This window comes from Marmota marmota, unplaced genomic scaffold (genome assembly GCF_001458135.2).
Source record: "Marmota marmota marmota unplaced genomic scaffold, marMar, whole genome shotgun sequence".
Lineage (NCBI taxonomy): Eukaryota > Metazoa > Chordata > Mammalia > Rodentia > Sciuridae > Marmota > Marmota marmota.
This window is the reverse complement of record NW_025999842.1, coordinates 9,219,458-9,238,626: the sequence shown is the minus strand read 5'-3', so window position 1 is coordinate 9,238,626 and position 19,169 is coordinate 9,219,458. Positions and strand designations below refer to the sequence as shown.

Sequence of the window (19,169 nt, the reverse complement as noted above, 5' to 3'; positions counted from 1 at the left end):
AAAATGGACAGTTTTCTACCAATTTAAAGAGGAACAAACTTGCTATTTTTATAAGTTCTCTTCACATTCCTGGCTGCCTTCTCTTATGTCTAAGAGAACCACAGTCCATTTGTTAAAAGTTGAAGAAAGTATTCAGTTGTAGAGAGAAACCCCTTACTTTTAGAAAGTCATTCACTTGAGTTTCTCTTCCTACTTCTTCTTGGGGAAGAGTTATCAGTTATTAATGATAGAGGCATAGAGTGTTTTCTTAAAAATCAGGTATGTATCTTAACATTCACTCTTAAAAACGTTTTAAAGGGCGCTTTCTTTTTTTTTTTTTTTTTTTTGCCTATTATTGTCAGCAAACAGAATACTCGTCCCCTGTCATCCCTATCATTGACAGAATATGTGTCAAAAGATGAGAGACTGAGTTGAGAAAGAATGGAAACTAGATGGGCAAAATCTTCCTTAATATATATAGTCTAAAAAAGTCTACAAGTTCTTAATATATTCACCATATGGAAGTTGGCACAGTTGTAATCACAAGTTAGCTATTAACTATCTTCAGACAAGTTACTTCACCTCTTTGAAAATATTATATTTTGTCATACATAAAAGAAAGGGGATATTCTCTAAGGTACCTTCTGACTATAAAATGCACTTTAATACTTTTCTCTAAGAATAAAAGACAATAAGTATTACTATCCTTTATAATAGTATAATGCTAAGGGGGTAAAAGTCTATCAATTAGGCAAAGTTTATTTAAAATCATAGAAATTAATCATATAATGTGATGTCTGAGTATATAAGATAGGAAGTTTCCTATTTTAGTTATGGTATGCATTTTATTTCTTACCACCACTTTTGTAGCTTGAGCTGGTTTCCACTGTACAAGCGTGACTCCGCCACACAGCATAAAAACTGAAATCCATTGTAATTTGCTGAGTGTCCGGTTTAACATTAAAACAGTACATAAAGCAGTGCAGGGAATCTTCAATTGGTAGGTGACCTGGAAACAAAAACAATTAATTAATAAATTCAGCAAAAATTAGCCTCTAACACAAATATATTATTTCTGATGCCATTAACAGAAGTATTGAGAAAAAATATTTCATAACATGAAGAATAAAAACCTTCCTACTCTAAAAGTATTTTTTAAAATTCAGAGCCTTTGATTATCACTAATGCCGCTTACCTGGTATACTGCTGCATCCAGATTGCTAAGAGCTAGGAAAGCCATGTTGTTCTGAACAGCATACACTAACGATGGCACACTTAACTTCATCAGTTCCTTGGGGCTCCCCAAGATGTTTTCACTTAAAGATGTCTTGAATCTACCCAGACTACCAGTTTCTCTTTGAAAAGAAAAGTAGGAGATGAAAGGGTGGTAAGGTAGAAAATTTTAAAACATGGTTTAATAAGATTCCTATCACATAGGATAGTAATACTGTGTTAGGTCTACTGATATAATGTAGCACACTTTAAAAAATAATTTCCAACTATTCAAAGAAGCATACTAATGATAACATTCCCATTTTGAAAATTAAAATTTCCCAAGCACATGCTGTAATTGTAATTCCAGCTACTCAAGAAGCTGAGGCAGAAGGATTCCAAGTTTCAGGCCAGCCTAGCCAATTTAGCAAGACCCTTTATGAAAATAAAAATTTTAAAGAGCTGCAATGTAGCTCAATGCTACATAGAGGACCCCTGGGGTTGAATTCTCAGTACCATAAAAAATATTTTTAAAAAATTTAAAATTCTACTTTTGTTATTAATTTTTTTTTTTTTTTTTTTTACTTCCTCTCCCTCAATCCTCCCTCTCCCATGAGGGATCCAATCCTTACCCAGGGCCTACCAGGCTATTTTCAAAAACTGGGTTGTAAAGACTGACATGGGAGCTCCATCATTATTAATTTCTATGTGATGATAACTAGGTTCATGACCATCAACTTCTGGTCAAATATCTAGGAGTTTCTAAGAATATTAGGTAATAAGATATCAGGAAACAGAATTGCTAATAGAGATTACCTACTTTAAAAATCCTCTGCCACTTTACCATATTGCATTAAGTTCACTCTTTTAATTGATCAGACCATATTTTTAATAGTCTTTTTTTTCCCAAATTACACTTTAAGAGCAAAAAAAGAAAAAGGCTACAATAGAATGGAAGTTACTTAGATTAGTCATCAAGTCAACATTATTTGTAAATTAACTTTGCTTATAAAATAGACAATAAATATATATGCATAGTCTCACAAAATTTAAGTCAAACCTATATAATTCTATAAGAAATCTGAATACTAATCTCAACAACAGTAACCTATATCTGTAATGTACAAAAAGTTTACTACCCAACTGCACATTGATTATGCATGCTCTTAACTATCCTTAATTTTGCTTAGGTGGATTGGCTAATCTGGCTCATATTTCCTGTACTGTAAATCAGTTTATTTATTTCCTGAAAATAAAAATAAAGCAATATTTCATAATAAGCATCAATATCTCCCAAAAAGTGCTTTATCAAAATGGTTCTGAATGTAACATACAATACCCTTATTGAGGGCCATAATACTGTTTTGGTAAAATAGCTCTATTTTATGGTAATCAGAATGTGCCTCTGTATTTTGGGTTAACAAATTAAAATCAACAGCTGCAAACTCAATTTTTCATATTTAAATAATGGAAAAATAATTAAGTTCTGAGGGTAAGCAAAACTTCATTATGTCAAATTTATACCTATAGCATTAGTATAACCCCCAAGAAAATGATTAAGACAGTAAATTTGGCCTAGACCACAGAAACAAAACTTATCCTTCTTAATTACACATCATTTTTTACTGCCAAATTCAACAACCTCCAACTTGTTAGTGAACTACAACCTATAGCAGAAGTGGGGAGGGGAATACCAAAAGGATTGTTCTACTGAAAAGATTTAGCTTTTGTTTTTGTTTTGTGGTACTGGGGATAGAACCCAGGACCTTGTCCATGGTAGGCAAGCACCCCGCCATTGAGCTATACCCCAACTCTTTGTTGCTTCTTTAAAAAATTTCAGATGTCTTACTTACTTTCTTGACATGTTAAAGGGAGTATAGGGAATAATTTTTTTTTAAAGAATGTTTTCTCAATTATAAATTTGTAGGAAAAAAAATTAAAGTAAAAAAAAGTGCCACAGAGGTCTAACCCAAGAAACCATCTTTAATGATGATGAGTTAGGAAACATAAGTAAACATAATTCACTAACCAGAATCACATGAAATCATACAGGCTATGTGAAGTACAGGAAACTACTTTTAGAAGGGTAAAATCGGAGTAGCACACCCTAAAGGAACTACTGAGGTATCATTTGTACAAATACCTCCATACTCCACCTCCTCCTGTATCCATTTATCTCTAACAAAAAGCTCTTCTAGCTGACTTCATAGGTTACAACATAGTGGCTATTCCTTTCCTTAATCACCAGCTACAGGCAATGCCATTTTACCTCCACCCCTCAGAGATAGAAACCTTCATGGTACTAGTGGCTTTTTTGGCTGTCCAGAGAACAGAGTTGGCCTCTGTACTGTCAGAATATGGGTCACTTAAGGATCAAATTGCTAGTCTGTATAACCACAAGACCTGGATGAATAAAGGTTGTGTGATCCCTTTCCTCCCTGTCAATTTTTCTATATCTTACCTCCCACTTTTTCAGTTTTTACATAAGAAGTAGGGCTTTGCAGACAATCTGGTAACTCTTTTTCCTTCAATGTAACGAACCAGTAAAGTGCTGTGTAAGGATTAACCACCATTTTTTCATCTTTTTTGGCCATACATAATCTACTTATTGGATGCTTAAAAGCTATTTTTCTTCAGAATCAGAAAGGTTTAGGTATCTTTTTCTGGCACCTTCTCTAATACAGATAGTACAGAAGCCAAAGTATACCAGAATTCTAATTACTAGAAAGCTCCAATTTCACTGCAGTACCTCAGAATTATAGCAACATTACATAATTATACATAAGATAGTTTTGAAATAAGTTACAGAAGCTTAAGACCAAAAGTTCAAGAACAACAACAACAACAACCAAAAAAGTAGAAAGACTTAGGAGGTATATGGAAAAATAAGTGGAAATCTTACCACACAAAGTTTAAAAGAAGGGGTATTATTAAGTATTAATCAGATGAAATCCTGCTAATTTATTAAGGGTACAGACTTACAGCTACTTAGCTTTACTCACTAAAGTTTATTAAAAAAAAATAAATAAAAGTAACAGGAACAAATACCTACCAGAAAATACTAGTAAATCACCTTTCCTTTTGTTTTACTATTAAGAAACAATTGATGCTAAATATACTACAGCCTAATATACTATAGAAATAATAAATAAAACCTAAAGGTTGTTTATCCTGGCTTTTTTTTTGGGGGGGGGGGAGTGAAATCAAAAATACCTTTTTTTTTTTTTGAGAATTTTTTAATATTTATTTTTTAGTTTTTGGCGGACACAACATCTTTGTTTGTATGTGGTGCTGAGGATCGAACCCGGGCCGCACACATGCCAGGCGAGCGCACTACCACTTGAGCCACATCCCCAGCCCCAAAAATACCTTTTAATAAATACCTTTTGTTAAAAACGAATTTATTAAATTTAATAGGAAGAAAAAAAAAGCCATCCTGGAGGCATCAACAATACCTGAATTTAAATTATATTACAGGGCTATGGTAGTGGCATAAAAAATAGACACATAGACCAGTGGTATAGAATAGAAGACACATAGATAAACCTACACAGATAATAGTCATCTATCTGATCCCGGACAAAGGTGCCAAAAACACACATTGGAGAAAAGACAGCCTTTTTAACAAATGGTGCTGGGAAAAAAATGGTTATCCATCTGTAGAAGACTGAAACTAGACCCTTATCTCTCACCCTGCACAAAAATCAACTCAAAATGGATCAAAGACCTCAGAATTAGACCAGAAACTATGCAGCTCAGAAGAAAACAAAGAGTCAACACTCTAGTACACTCTAAATGACTTTCTCAAAAGGACCTCTAAAGCTCAGGAAATAATGCTTAGAGTTAATAAATGGGATGGCATGAAATTAACAAGCTGTATAGCAGAGGAAATAATTAGGAATGTGAAGAGAGAACCTATAGAATGGGAGAATATCTTCACTAGCTACTTTTCTGACAGAGGATTCATATCTAGAATATATATAAAGAACTCAAAAACACCCAACAAATCAAATAACACAATTAATAGACAAATGAATTAAAGACGTTTCTCAGAAGAAATATAAGTGGCCAACAAGTATGTGAAAAAAATATTCATCATCATTAGCAATTAGGGAAATGCAAATCAAACTACACCAAGATTTCATCTGGCACCAGTCATAGTAGCAGTCATCAAGAATGCAAATAATAATAAATGGTGGAGAGGATGTAGAGGAAAAAAAGAACACTTTTTTTACACTGTTGGTGGGATTATAAATTAGTACAACCACTTAAAGAAAATCAGGATGGAGTTTCCTTAAAAGACTAGGCATAGAAACACCATATGACCACTATACCACTCATTGGTATTTATTGAATTAAAGTCATCATACTGCAATGATAAATGCACACCTATGTTTATAGCAGCAGAATCCACAATAACCAAACTATGGAACCAGTCTAGGTTCCATCCATGGATAAATGGATAAAGAAAATATGGTACAAATGCACAATGGACTTTTATTCAGCCATAAAGAAAAAGAAATTATGTCATTTGCAGGACAAACAATGGGACTAGAGACCATATGTTAAGTGAAATAAGCCAAACTCAAAAAAGATCAAGGGTCATATGTTTTCTCTCATATGTGGAAGCTAAGAGAGGGAGGAAAAGGGGAAAAAAAAAAGTGGGGGCAGAGATCTCATGAAAATCAAAGGAAGATCATTAAAGGAAAGGGACCAGGAACAGGGATAAAAAGTGGGGAGGGGAGGAGGAAGTGCTAGGAAGTGATATTGGCCAAATTGTATATTGTGTGCATGTATGAATATGCAACAAATCCATCACTATGTACAACTACAATACATCAATTTAAAAATGTGGAAAGAGGAAAAAAACAAATGACTTTGCTAGAATATTATATCATGAAAAAGCTTTTTAGATATAGTCTTTCCCTATTAAATTTCCGACTTGAACTATTTATTTGATTCTTATCATTGGAATAGAATTCATGTGCAACCTTTTGTTACCTGAAGAAGTCCTGAAGCTCCATGTTGAATGCAGAGATATTCCACTGATGCCTCCCCACCTAAATTTACTATCAACTGACTGAAACCAATTCTTTCTGACCTATTTTTGGGTCAAAAACAGGCCTCATTCTTCCAACTCTTGATCTGATGAGAACTACTAGAAGGCATAAAATCCTGGGCTAATTTACCGAGGCACTGTAAAAAATGAAGGCAGCACAAGTTACTTGTGAGGGTAAGAAATTTTAATTTTGTTTACAAATTTCTTATCATCTGCAAAGTTTAATATATTTAACTCACATAAAAGATTTTGAGTGGCTAGGTATAAAAATCAATAATGTGGTTAATTAAAATCAATAATGTGGTCAATTTGAGGACAATAATACCCACCATATGAGACATACGACTCTTACTTCCCATGACCCTGAACCCATTATAGCATTTGTACAAAGAGTTAGTGAAACATAATCCCACAAGAGAAAAAAATAGATCTAGAAAATCTGTAACATAGGTATTTGACAGCTCCATTAATTTATTCTAGATAATATTGTAAAAGAGTAAAAGAATCTTCTCTGATCTTAATATAGGTAAGTAGTTCAAAGATTTAAGATACATTTGGTTTATTACTAAGACACACCCAAAGTGTACATACGTTAACATTTACACATCTGCTAGGTTTAGTCTTCATAGATTGTGGTGAGTAGCAAACAATAAAAAGTTGACTTTGTCCTAAGGTGGTTTCACTTCCCTTTCTGTCCACCAACAGAGACTGGTGTATATGGTACACCCATATATGGAATCCATGCAGCTTTAAAGAACGAGGCAGATTTCTAATGGATTGACATGACACAAATGCGTGAAAAAGTGTAAAAAAGATAAAATATTTAATTATAAAAAAAGAAAATACAGTGTATCTCACATTATCCAGCAATCACTTCCACATAACTAGTATTCATCAATTAGACCATATAAACCTTATCTATCCAAGTAGCTATCCATTAATTCTTCCCCACATCCTCTTTTTTATATTTGCAGTTCTAACTTAACTTCTGATTGAAATAAGTATAATTCCATATTCCAAAAGTTATAAGTAACTGCAATAGCTCTAAGTAAAACCAATAAGAATGCAAGAATCCTAAATTAAGTAGAAACAGAAACCAAAAATACCTGTCATTATTTCAAATGAATAATGAAATTATATTGAAAAGGGAAAAAGAATTAACCAAAATATCCTAAAACAGCATTTTTACTATATATGCTCTAAAACTAGAAACAAAAACCACTACTACAAACACTGAACTTTAGTTAGTAGGTGTATTTTTCAAAAGTATGCATTAGAAATTCTGAAACTATTATGTATTCTAGGATTGAAAAATAAATATCTTGAAGATAATGGAAGCTAGATTCATAACCATTATGAGTAAAGGGAAGGTTAGAAAACTCTGAAGTGCTGAATCATATGTAACTCATTGTTATACAGAGATATAGATAGGTGTGTGTGTATACACACATGCATATATTCCCTAACTATTTGCTGAAAGGTCTAGAAGCAAGGATAATGTAGTAGCAATATGACCACCTAGTGTCTAGATTCTGGTTTCTAAATACCATTCTGGAGGGAAAAAAAGAAAGAAAGGAACAAGAAATCCTTGAAGAAATGTATGGTTCAGGGTTGAAGCACTAAAAATACAAATAAACCTTCAAAACTTGCTATGCTAAAAAGTTCAGTTCAGAGACTAATGGGGCAGGGAGGGGGGGTGTACTAAGCCTCAAAATAATAATAATAATGAATTCTAACCCATACAATAAAATAATCCATTAGTCCATGGGGCTGGTAGGGAGCTCTTCAGAGTAGAAAAACAATGAATAAATGCACAGGGAATATTGAGATATTAGGAAATGATGGCATATTAGGAATTCTTTTTATGGAGGGAGGGGGTTACTGGGGATTGAACTCAGGGGCACTCAACCATTGAGCCACATCCCCAGCCCTATTTGGTCTTTATTATTTAGAGACACGAATCAATGAGTTGCTTAACACCTTGCATTTGCTGAGGCTGGCCTTGAACTCACAATCCTGCCTCAGCCTCCTGAGCTGCTGGGATTACAGGCATGCACCACCATACCTGGCATCAGGAATTCATTTGACAGTATCAATGGACAATAAGACTAATGGATAAAAGCATAATGGTAAAGAGAATATTTAGCTAGTCTCGAACTATCTCACCATAAGATACTTGTTAATTACAACAAGGAAATTGGTAACTTCAGAGAAACCCAACAGATACTACCTTAATCAAGAAATCAAAGTTAAATCAATAGAAACAGGACTAATAGATGGCATGTACATCATAATATGTTGCACTGAGAAGGACGCATCTTTCTGTAATATTCCTACACCGCCCCCCAAAAAAAAACCCTAAATGTAATCTTAAGAGGCAGTCAACAAATTAATTTGAAAGATATTATACAAAATAAATGGCCCATGCCATTTAACAGTGTTAAGGACACATGAAAAAGAAAGAAGGAACTGTGTGAGATTAATGGAAGCTAGATATATGACAACTAAATGCAGAGTGGGATCCTGGAGTGGACTGCAATTCAGTAAAAATAATCTTACTAGAAAGGACATTAGCAGGGCAACTGACAGAATTTATCTAAGGTCTGCAAACTACATAATGGTATTGTATCAGTATTGATGTCTCAAATTTGATAATTATAAGCGAATGACCTTATTCTAAAAGTATGCTTTATCATATGTGTCATGTGCTATAGACCAAATATTTGTTTATGTATCCCCTGCCCCCAATTTATATATTGATGCCCCAAATTGATGGTATTTAGAGGTGGGGGGCCTTAGGTTTAGATGAAGTCATGAAGATGAAGTCTCCAAGATGGGATTAGTATCTTCTAAGAAGAGGAAGCTGTAGGCAAATCAGGAAAAGGGCCTTCACAGAAGCCTAAACTGCCTGCACCTTACACTTAGACCGCCCCCTCTCCCCAAGCCTCTGAATCATGGGAAATAAATGTTTACTGTTTAAGCTACCCAGTCTATGGTATTTTGTTATAGCAATCTGAGGACATATGGTAAAAATGTTAAAATTTGGAAATAATAATCTGAATTAAGACATAGGATAAACTGTTAATATTTGGAAATAAAGTTAAAATTTTAAAAAATAAATTATTGGAAACTACTTAAATGTCTAACACTTTCAAGTGCTTTTCTTTGTCCTAACTAACCAACAGACTTTTCAATTATTTCATTGTTCTGAAAAACTCGTAATTTGAAAATTAGAGATCAGACATCTTGTCTTCTACTCCTGTCACTGCCAGTTACTTTCTAGGCACTTTTGGCAAATTAAAACTTTTCCCTTAGCCTAAGATTTCTAATAAGAGCAATTAATAGCAACAGCTGACATGGACAATCAGGAATGAAATGAAAATCAGCTGTATTTACCTACATGTTTCCTTCATCTTTCTCTAAGGGGGGACATGAAACATTGTTTCCTTAACCCAGTCTCAAATACAATGATTCCGAATGTCTGAAGGCAATAAATTTAGTTGCTGCAGTCTTAAAAAAAAAAGGATGTTTGGCACTTCTCATAACTGTTTGATGGTGATTAACAGCAGGTATCCTACAGTGTGTAGTTACTTGCTTTCTAAAGAAATGAAATCATGAGGTTTTTAAAAATGCATTTTTCTTTTTTTTTTATATTTATTTTTTTTAGTTTTAGGTGAACACAATATCTTTATTTTGTTTCTATGTGGTGCTGAGAATCAAACCCAGTGCCTCACACATGCTAGGTGAGCGTGCAACCACTTGAGCCACATCCCCAGCCCCTAAAAATGCATTTTTCACAGTAGTCATTTTTCTAGAGCAATTTTAGCTTATAGCAATAATATGTTTTAAATGGCTCCTCATATTTATCACGATTTTCTTAGCATTCATATCAAAGTATGCACCTCTGCCTTTTGTTCTTTTCCCATGGCCTGAGAAAATGTGATTTGACTTTTTCCCTAAAGAAATAAAAATAAAATCCATAGTCTCTATTGCCCCAATATATATCAGGCACTCTTCATTGAAACCAATTTCTTTCTTACATGAAGTTAAATATCCCCAAAGTTTCAAGCAAATTGCATTCATAATTTTTACTTTACTCTCTTTTAAATATTATGAATGTGCAGGGCAAAGAAGAGATGTAGGATCAGAATTAAGCTATTATCTTCCAGCATTTTAGCGGGCCAGCTATACTCTTCAGCCTACAAAGGTTTTGCCTACTAATTTGAATGTTAGGACACCCATGCCTTAGGGATTACAACCCTTCTACATCTGCCTTAGTGAAAAGATAAAGGGAAGAAAAAGAATCAAGGAGAATTAGTGTCTCAGCCATCTGACCTAGATTGCCATCATAGGTTCTGTCTAAATAGTATTTCCTAATTATAGAAACCTCTTCCACCTCAGATTCTGACAGATTGACCTTTCATTTAAAACATGGGCACTATAGTTGATTGTCCCTAGATACCATATGTTAAAAGCCTGATCTCCAGCTTGGTGTTATTGGTGGTAGAATCTTAAAGATGTGTGGCCTGGTGGGAAGCCCTTAAATCATTGAGGGCATGCCTTTGAAGGGGACAATGGGACTCCAGCCCTTCATTGCTCTCTATCGCTTCCTGGCCATGAAGTGAGTAGCTTTATTCCACCGTGTATTCCTGCTAGGATTTGCTGCCTTATTACAGAAACAAAAGCAAAGGGCCAACCTATCATGGACTGCAAAGTCTAAATATGAACCAGACTAAACCTTTCTTTTTATAAGTTGATTATCTCAGGTATTTTGTTATAGTGACAGAAAGTTAAGAAACACTGGCTCTGGAACCTAAATAATTTGGGCAGGTCAATCTGCTAGAGATTATATTATCCCTTTTCAGGCTCAAAGTTCTCATTCTTCAGATCCCTAAAGGTTCACCAGGAATTATCACTGAAGCTTCAACTACCTATGCTTAAATTATTGGCACCCAAAGAGTCTAATCTATTCTCTTTGATTGACCTTATATTTACCCTAGCATGCTCAAATTACTTCTTCACAAAGTTCTAAAGCACTAACCTCAGATCAGACTTACTCTCCTGATTATTCTTAAAGAAACTAACTTCCACTTGTTGAAACAGACTGCATCTGTTTGTTTTTTTTTTTAGAGAGAGAGAGAATTTTTTAATATTTATTTTTAGTTTTCTGTGGACACAACATCTTTATTTTATTTTTATGTGGTGCTGAGGATCAAACCCAGCGCCCTGCGCATGCCAGGTGAGCGCGTTACCACTTGAGCCACATCCCCAGCGCATGATGTATTTTTCATATTTGTTCTGGGGTTTCTAGCTATCCTGTTCAGAAAAGAGAACGCTTTAACATGTATGAAGTCAAATGACATAAGTATGAAAACTTTTTACAAAACCACTCTTTTTAACAATCTATTTTAATCCTATGTTATTAAATACTTCTTATGTGATAAGGACTCTCAGATTTATTTATTCAATCCAGACCTGTCTTCTGAATTCCAGACCCATTAAATCAAACTGCCTGTTCTCCATGCCCACTTAGATGTCTCAATGTCCTTAAAAACTTTATATTATATCTACTCAAAATTAAGTTGTTAGTATTTTCTTTTCCCCAAATCTGTTTTTCTTCCTGTCTCAGAAAAAAGCAACTAACCAGGTATTATAGTAGGAAACATGGATATGATTTTGGATACTTCCCTTTCTCTTACCTTATAGTCCATCCTCCTTATTCATAGACTGTATATGTGTGAATTTTCCTACTCTCTAAAATTTATTTGTAACCCCCTAATCAATAATTGCAGTGCTCTTTCAGAGGCGCCAAAAAATCACATCACCCAACATGCACATTATTGCCACATTTTTCATAATTTTAATGCTTTCTGTTAGTCATTTTGCTGTTTAAAATGGCCCCCAAGCACAGGGCTAAAGTGTTACTTAGTGTTCTAAGTGTAAGAAGGCTATAATATGGCATTATGGAAAAAATATATAATGGATAAGCTTTTTCAGACATGAATGATAGTGCTTTTGGCCATGAGTTTAATGATTATTAATCAACAATGTGTATTAAATGTGTTAGATTTCTGTTACTATATAGCAAAATACCTGAGCTAATCATAGAGAGGGTTTATTATGGCTCATATTTATGGAGGTTTCAGTCTATGATTGGTTTACTCCATTGCTTTTAGCTAGGCCAGCATATCATGGTTAGAGTGCATGGCAGAGCAAAACCACCCATCAGGAAAAAAAGAGAAGAAGAGGAAAGCAGCATCCCATAGTCCCCTTCAAGGTCATGTCCTCAGTGTCCTAAAGACTTCCCAGTAGGCCCCATCTCTTAAAGAGTTCCTCTGTCTCCCAAGAGTGCCAGGCTGAGGACCAAGTCTTTAACACATGGGCCTTTAGGGGATAGTTAAGATCCAAATTACAGTGCTAAAGTGTCTTTAATGAAACACACATAAAGCAAGGTTATATATAGAACAGTTGACAAAAAACGTGACCAAAGGCTCATAGGAACCAAAACCTGTATTTCCCCTAGTAGCAACAGTTTCACATTCACTAATTCAATGCTGATGATGACTTCATAAAATATAACTCCTATAGATAATGAGAACTGACTACACAAACCCAACACTAGGTCCTATAGATTATATGTCCAGAGCAGAACTCAAATCCATTAACTTCTCTTCAATACTGTGCTGTCATCATAGGCCATTATAATAAGTTTCCCTCCTTCCCACTCAGACACTTCACTGCACTTCCAAACTGTCCAATCCATACCTTTAAAAGGGTAAATGTGACTCTCAAAGCAAAATGGGCTACCATGTTAGTCCCCAATTTAAACTGCTCAATGATTATGCTGAAGATCAAACCCCTAAATCTTTTAACAGGTCCACAAGATTACCCTTTTATACCCTGATGAATTTTTCTGCCTTAAGAATCTCTGTTCTCTTTGCACCCTCTCTACTTAATTTGTAATTCAATCTTCAGGTCTACTGCTAATTGTAACTTCCTCAAAGAGGAAACCCCCCAATCCAATAAAGTCCCTCTGTTATATTTGTTTACAGTACTTTCTACTTTTCCTTCATAATACCACCAACTTTTTTCTTATTATTATATTTGGTCTTCTATATACCATAAATTCTATGAGGGTAGAACTATGCCTTTTTAGTTTGCAACTTTACTTCTTGCATCTAGAACAGTGTTAAGCTTATAATTTTGGCTTGATAAATATCTGCTAAATAAATGAATGAACCTAACTACCCCATTACCTTTTTTTTCCCCCAGTCCTAAAAACTGAACTCAGAGCCTCACACATACTAGGCAAGCACTTCACCAATGAGCTACATTCCCAACCCTTATTTTATTGTGAGATGGCCTCACTAAGTTGCTCAGCCTGCCCTCAAACAGGATTCTTCTTCCACATCCTCCCAAGTAGCTGAGATTTCAGACATACACCAATGCACAGGATCCACTACATTTTATTAACAATATCTTGAAACAATCTTAGCATGATTATATGTTTAAAATGTTTGGAGGAATGAAGCACTGATTATTTGGATGTGGCAGTGATATTTCTCTGTACGTGAAATTTAATTATAAAATGCTAAGAATTGCTGGTGCCACTTCAATGAGTCTCTGTCCTCCAACCCTATCTAAAATTATATATAATATAAAATGATACAGATTTTAATAATTAGCCAAGACTAAACATATTATTAAGTAAAAAAGCATTACTTAAGGACCATGCTAAATAAACAGCCAAGCTGAAGGATTCTATAATGAGATTAAACTTTGCATAGTTCAAATAAAATTGAAGTTCTAGGATAATAGTTGTGTCAACTCCACAAAATTGTTGTAGTTCATAATAGGGTAAGAGTGGGTAGAAAGCAAAAAGCTTTGACTTCATTTAAAAGTTTTTTCCACTTAAATAGTAACCCAAGACCTTTAGTTATTTCTAATGTAATCCTTCTACATTCTCCCATAATATCTCAACATTGTCATCCTTACCATCAAATGATAACAGTATTACTTCCATTTTAAATACAAAGAAAAAACTAATTTCACCATTTAGCTCTAGAAAATTATTTTAACATTATATAAGAAACAGCTTTCAAATATAACAATTTTTATTACTTGTATATAACAGACCATCTCATAAATTTTTCAAGTAACAAATATTTTCTGTGATAGAAATCTCACCATCACAGCAAAGTACTGACATCCAAACTGTGTTTTTTAACAAACTATTTAACACCTTGTCTGCCTTTGAACTACTTATTTTTTTAAATGACCTGCTTTTACATGTACACAAAGAAATGTTGGTGTTGAAGTGTCTTTTTTGACTTTCTTGCACACTTCATACCACTAAACCTAGAAGTTTTCCATTTGCAGCAACTCTTAACTATCCAATACATTCTTAGTGGCCAAAAGAGTCTTACTATTTTATTCATCTTTCTCATAATCCAATTGCTTCAGGTGAATTATTACAAGCTAGTTGTCCTTTCAAATACACAACCAATTTTCAGCATTTTCACTATGTATCTTTCCCAAACTGATAGTTGTACTTTAGTTTCATTATCCATTCTTATCATATATTGCTGAAGAAGCAATCACAATGTTCTATAACATTTCATTTTGCAGCCACAAATCTGTGACCTCATAATTTGAAATAATTCTTTATCTTTCACTCTTTTACCATTTCTGTAAGTTAATATTTTCAGATATCCTCATAAAAGTAAACCCAAAAATGTTCCCCAAAAAAACATTTTTCTTGTATGAATATTTGGTATTCAGTTTTTAACCAATGTATTTTGAATAAATAGTATTTTTTCAGTAAATTTCTCCATGAAAATTAATAGTTAGCCTAAAATTTACTAGTTTCAAATGCATTTCACTTATTTCACACTAAGTTTTTTTTTTTATGTATGTGCTTGCTTTTCTAATAAATTCCTTGTGTTTTAAATTATTCTTCTCCATGACCAAATTCTTGATAGTTACATAAAATCAAATGTCAAAACGAAAACTCTATCTCATAATTCTTTACTTTTTTACTGACTGTGCCTGGTCTTTGTGTGCAAGTTGCTGGCAACAGACACTGCAACTATTGATTGATAATGATGATGAAGTATAGTATTTGGTTTTTCCACACTGTTGTTATTTCAGCACCATCATTTGACTAGCCTGATCAATTTTAAGAAATTTTTGTGATTTTGTTTTGACATAATTACCAAAAAAATTTTCAACAAAACCACTTAACCATACTCATAACAATGATAAATAAACAAAACTAAGAAATACTAAACACCAAACAATGCAAACCTGGAAAAGAACCAAAATAAAACAGAAAATCAATGTAGGTGGATTGGCAGAAAACTAGCACAATTGTTGTTATACCAAAGGTTTCTTACTCTCTTATTGGTTTCTAAAAATTTGTAACAGCTACAAGACAAACTGAACCATGATTTGGTCTTACAATTTAAAACAGCTAACATTATACTCTGACAGTCCTATTTAATTCCTGAGTTACAGTTTTTTGTCGCTTTGAAATTTGGGGAACCCTATACTTTTCTTAAAAGAAGCTGTCTTGGGCTGGAGTCGTGGCTCAGTGGTACAGTGCTTGCCTAGCATGTGTGAGGCACTGGGTTCAATTCTCAGCACCACATATAAATAAATGAATAAAATAAAGGTCCATCAACATCTAAAAAAATTTTTTTTTAAAAAAGAGCTAAGCCTTAAGATTCTATTAATTTATGAATTCAAAGGTTGTTAAATGGAACTTGTTCTGGAATTTTAAACATGGAGATATTTGCATGTGAAACGCTGCCTTTTAAAGGTATGATTAGGGCTGGGGATGTGGCTCAAGCGGTAGCGCGCTCGCCTGGCATGCGCGCGGCCCGGGTTTGATCCTCAGCACCACATACAAACAAAGATGTTGTGTCCCCCGAAAACTAAACAATAAATATTAAAAATTCTCTCTCTCTCTCTCTCTCTCTCTCTCTCTCTCTCTCTCTCTCTTTAAAAAAATAAAAATAAAAATAAAGGTATGATTATACATCTCATTTAAAATCTTCACATGAAAGAATTTTACATAACGCAGGATTTTACTGTACTTGCAAATCTAATAAATTACGCTTCCTCAGTATCTCTGCCTACTAGATAAGTTTTACATTCAAATATATTAAAGTCTTCTACCATCCAACTTTAAGTAATTTTTGTTCTTTTTTCCCTCCCCAAATCATTCTTTTTCACATGATCATTTGAAACCATGTGTTTACTTTTTTTGTCTCTTCCACTAAAACTATATTCCAAGAAGGGAGAGACCATATCTAGCTCATTTATAGCTATATACCAGCATTCAATATAAAAACTATCACATAGGAACTACTCAATAAAAATTTAAGAATCTAGAAATGAGTCTGGAACTATTTAAATGTAACTTGTCTGTTTCTTTAAAGCCTACATACATGCTATTCCTTACCACTTCCCCACTCTCACCAATACACATTTTGAGCCTGTATGAACTATGACCTGTCCTAATGATTCAAAGAGGTCCCCATCAGCTGGGCACAGTGGCACATGTCTGTAATCCCAGCGCTTGGGAGGCTGAGGCAAGAGTATTGCAAGTTCAAAGCCAGCCTCAGCATCTTAGCGAGGCCCTAAGCAACTCAGCAAGAGCCTATCTCTAAACAACGTATTAAAATGGGCTGGGGATGTGGCTCGGTGGTTAAGTGCTCCTGGGTTCAATCCCAAGTATAAAAAAGATGTCATGAAAATCAATTAGCACAGTGCCTAGCACTTCATACAGGAAACACTTAAGAAATGTTTATTAGTATCCTTACATCCTCTATAACAGAGGTCAGCAATGTTTTCTGTAAGGGTCAAACAGTAAATATTTTAGGCTATCTGAGACATACAGTCTCTATTGCAACAAAAATAGGCAGCAAGCTGCATTTGGCCCATGGACCAGAGTTTGCCAACCCCTGGTGTAGAGCAGGGTTCTTAACCTCAGCATTACTGATATTTGGGGCTGAATAACTATTTACTGTAGAGAGCTGCTGTGGATTGTAGGATATTTAGCAGCATTCTTGCAGACTTCATAAGATGCCAACAGCATCCCCCAATCTATCCTGGAGGACAAAATCACCCCTAGTTGAGAAACACTGCTCTAAAACAATCAAACATGAAATGATGTAGCTTGAATTTTCAAATAAAGATAATACCTTAACTAAGATAGAAAATAATAATTTAACACACTGAAAGTGTTTATACTTACTTAGCTAGAAGTCCCACACTTAGCAATAACTTTATAACTTCTGTAATACACACAGCTGTGGTTGAAAAGTAGAGTTCTTTTTCTGTTGTCCTCGTGTATCTTAAAGCTATAGTATAAGCTGCAGCCACCAAGGTCATCACTGTCAAGCAGTATAACTTGAATAGTAAACTGACATTTTCTGGAAAATATGTGAAACAAAAATATTATTATAAAAATAATATTTTTATATACAATATTATGTATATAAAAGCTAATCAATTAGTTATAGCCCAAAATGCTTTCCAATTTCTGGCACAAAATACATTTTAAACATATACATACATACATATATATTTAATTCCAGGTACTATCCCAATGTCAGTAAACATTTCATTTCTTGTACCAGGCCCAGGCAGACCTGCATATAATTTAAATGAGTACAATACATGTAGCATGTGAAATACTTCAAATCTAACTTATCTCTGGCATACCATACTTTTTAAGGCAGAAGTACTTTGTATAATCATTATTACAAAGTATTTGCCAGTTAATCTTTTTTTTTCAGTTGTAAATGGACACAATACCTTTATTTTATTTACTTATTATTTTTTAAAGTGGTGCTGAGGAATGAACCCAATGCCTTACATATGCCAAGCAAGCACTCTACCTCTGAACCACAATCCCAGCCAGCCAGTTAACTTTTGTTAACCAGAACCACACATTACATTCCATAGGTATTCCAGTTAAATGAGGTTTTTATCTAAAAGGACATGGTACCAAAGTTGGAAAATTTCCCTTTTTTCAGCAATTTTGAGACATCAGCCACCAACACACCTCACTACCTTCTTGAAAATATAACATGAAATATTACTTTTGATGAAAAAATATATATCCTAATTATTTAGGGAAAATTATTAAGTTGTCAAAAATCCTATTTTGAAATAATACTTTCCATTAACTGAACATGAAACACAGATGACTTTACATATTAATACCACTTAGGTATAGATTTTGTTCAGTGTTCCAATTGATTGCAAGGTTCTGTGGCATACTAACTAGTTTATTATAAATTATAATTGTAATTATCTTTATGATTACAAACTTTGAAAGCAAAGCATGAAAGCAATTGCAATGTATATTTCAAATTTAAATACAGCAGAAAATAAAAAGGGATAATTGAATGACAAAATAGAACTTTTTCAAAATCAAAAATTATATCTAGCCTCTCATTTCACTGTATTAAACAAAAAATAATTCATAACAAAAAAGAGGATTAAGAACAAAGCTCTACAAAACTTGAAATGCAGGAAATACACAACTTATAGACATTTAATTTAAAAACTGCCTGCAAGTATATTTTAGCAGCTGCTATTATTCAAGCACCAGAGTCAATTCTACCATTTTAATAAAATCACAAGCTGGGTACCAGGTTTTTCTCATACTTCCTACTCTCACACTGCCAACACCCAAGGCTCAATTATTTCTTTCAAGAAAAAATTTGGGATTTCATGTAATATAAATTATAATTTAGTATAATGCGATCCAGTCATGAGAATGGAATTATTTGGGAGAGGTTCTATTTTGTTTACTTAGTGTTCAAACTCCAGTATTCTGTCATGAGATCAACTGCAAGTGTTCATCTGCTTAAAAACAAAAGCAAAAAAAAAAAAAAAAAAAAAA

General features: G+C 33.8%; 2 protein-coding genes across 9 annotated transcripts in view; one reads left to right on the top strand and one right to left on the bottom strand.

Annotated features, from left to right (window-relative positions):
* The window catches only part of Slc35a1 (solute carrier family 35 member A1), a 30,943-nt gene that overhangs the window by 8,625 nt on the left and 3,149 nt on the right, over nucleotides 1–19,169 (bottom strand). The window contains exons 2-4 of the mRNA XM_015499203.2: nucleotides 17,511–17,688; nucleotides 1,175–1,334; nucleotides 836–988 (exon numbers count right to left, since the gene is read on the bottom strand). Of these exons, the coding sequence (XP_015354689.1) occupies nucleotides 836–988; nucleotides 1,175–1,334; nucleotides 17,511–17,688 (491 nt within the window). The remainder of the gene's footprint in view (nucleotides 1–835; nucleotides 989–1,174; nucleotides 1,335–17,510; nucleotides 17,689–19,169) is intronic.
* The window catches only part of Rars2 (arginyl-tRNA synthetase 2, mitochondrial), a 93,314-nt gene that overhangs the window by 71,144 nt on the left and 3,001 nt on the right, over nucleotides 1–19,169 (top strand). The gene's annotated exons all lie outside the window — the stretch shown is intronic.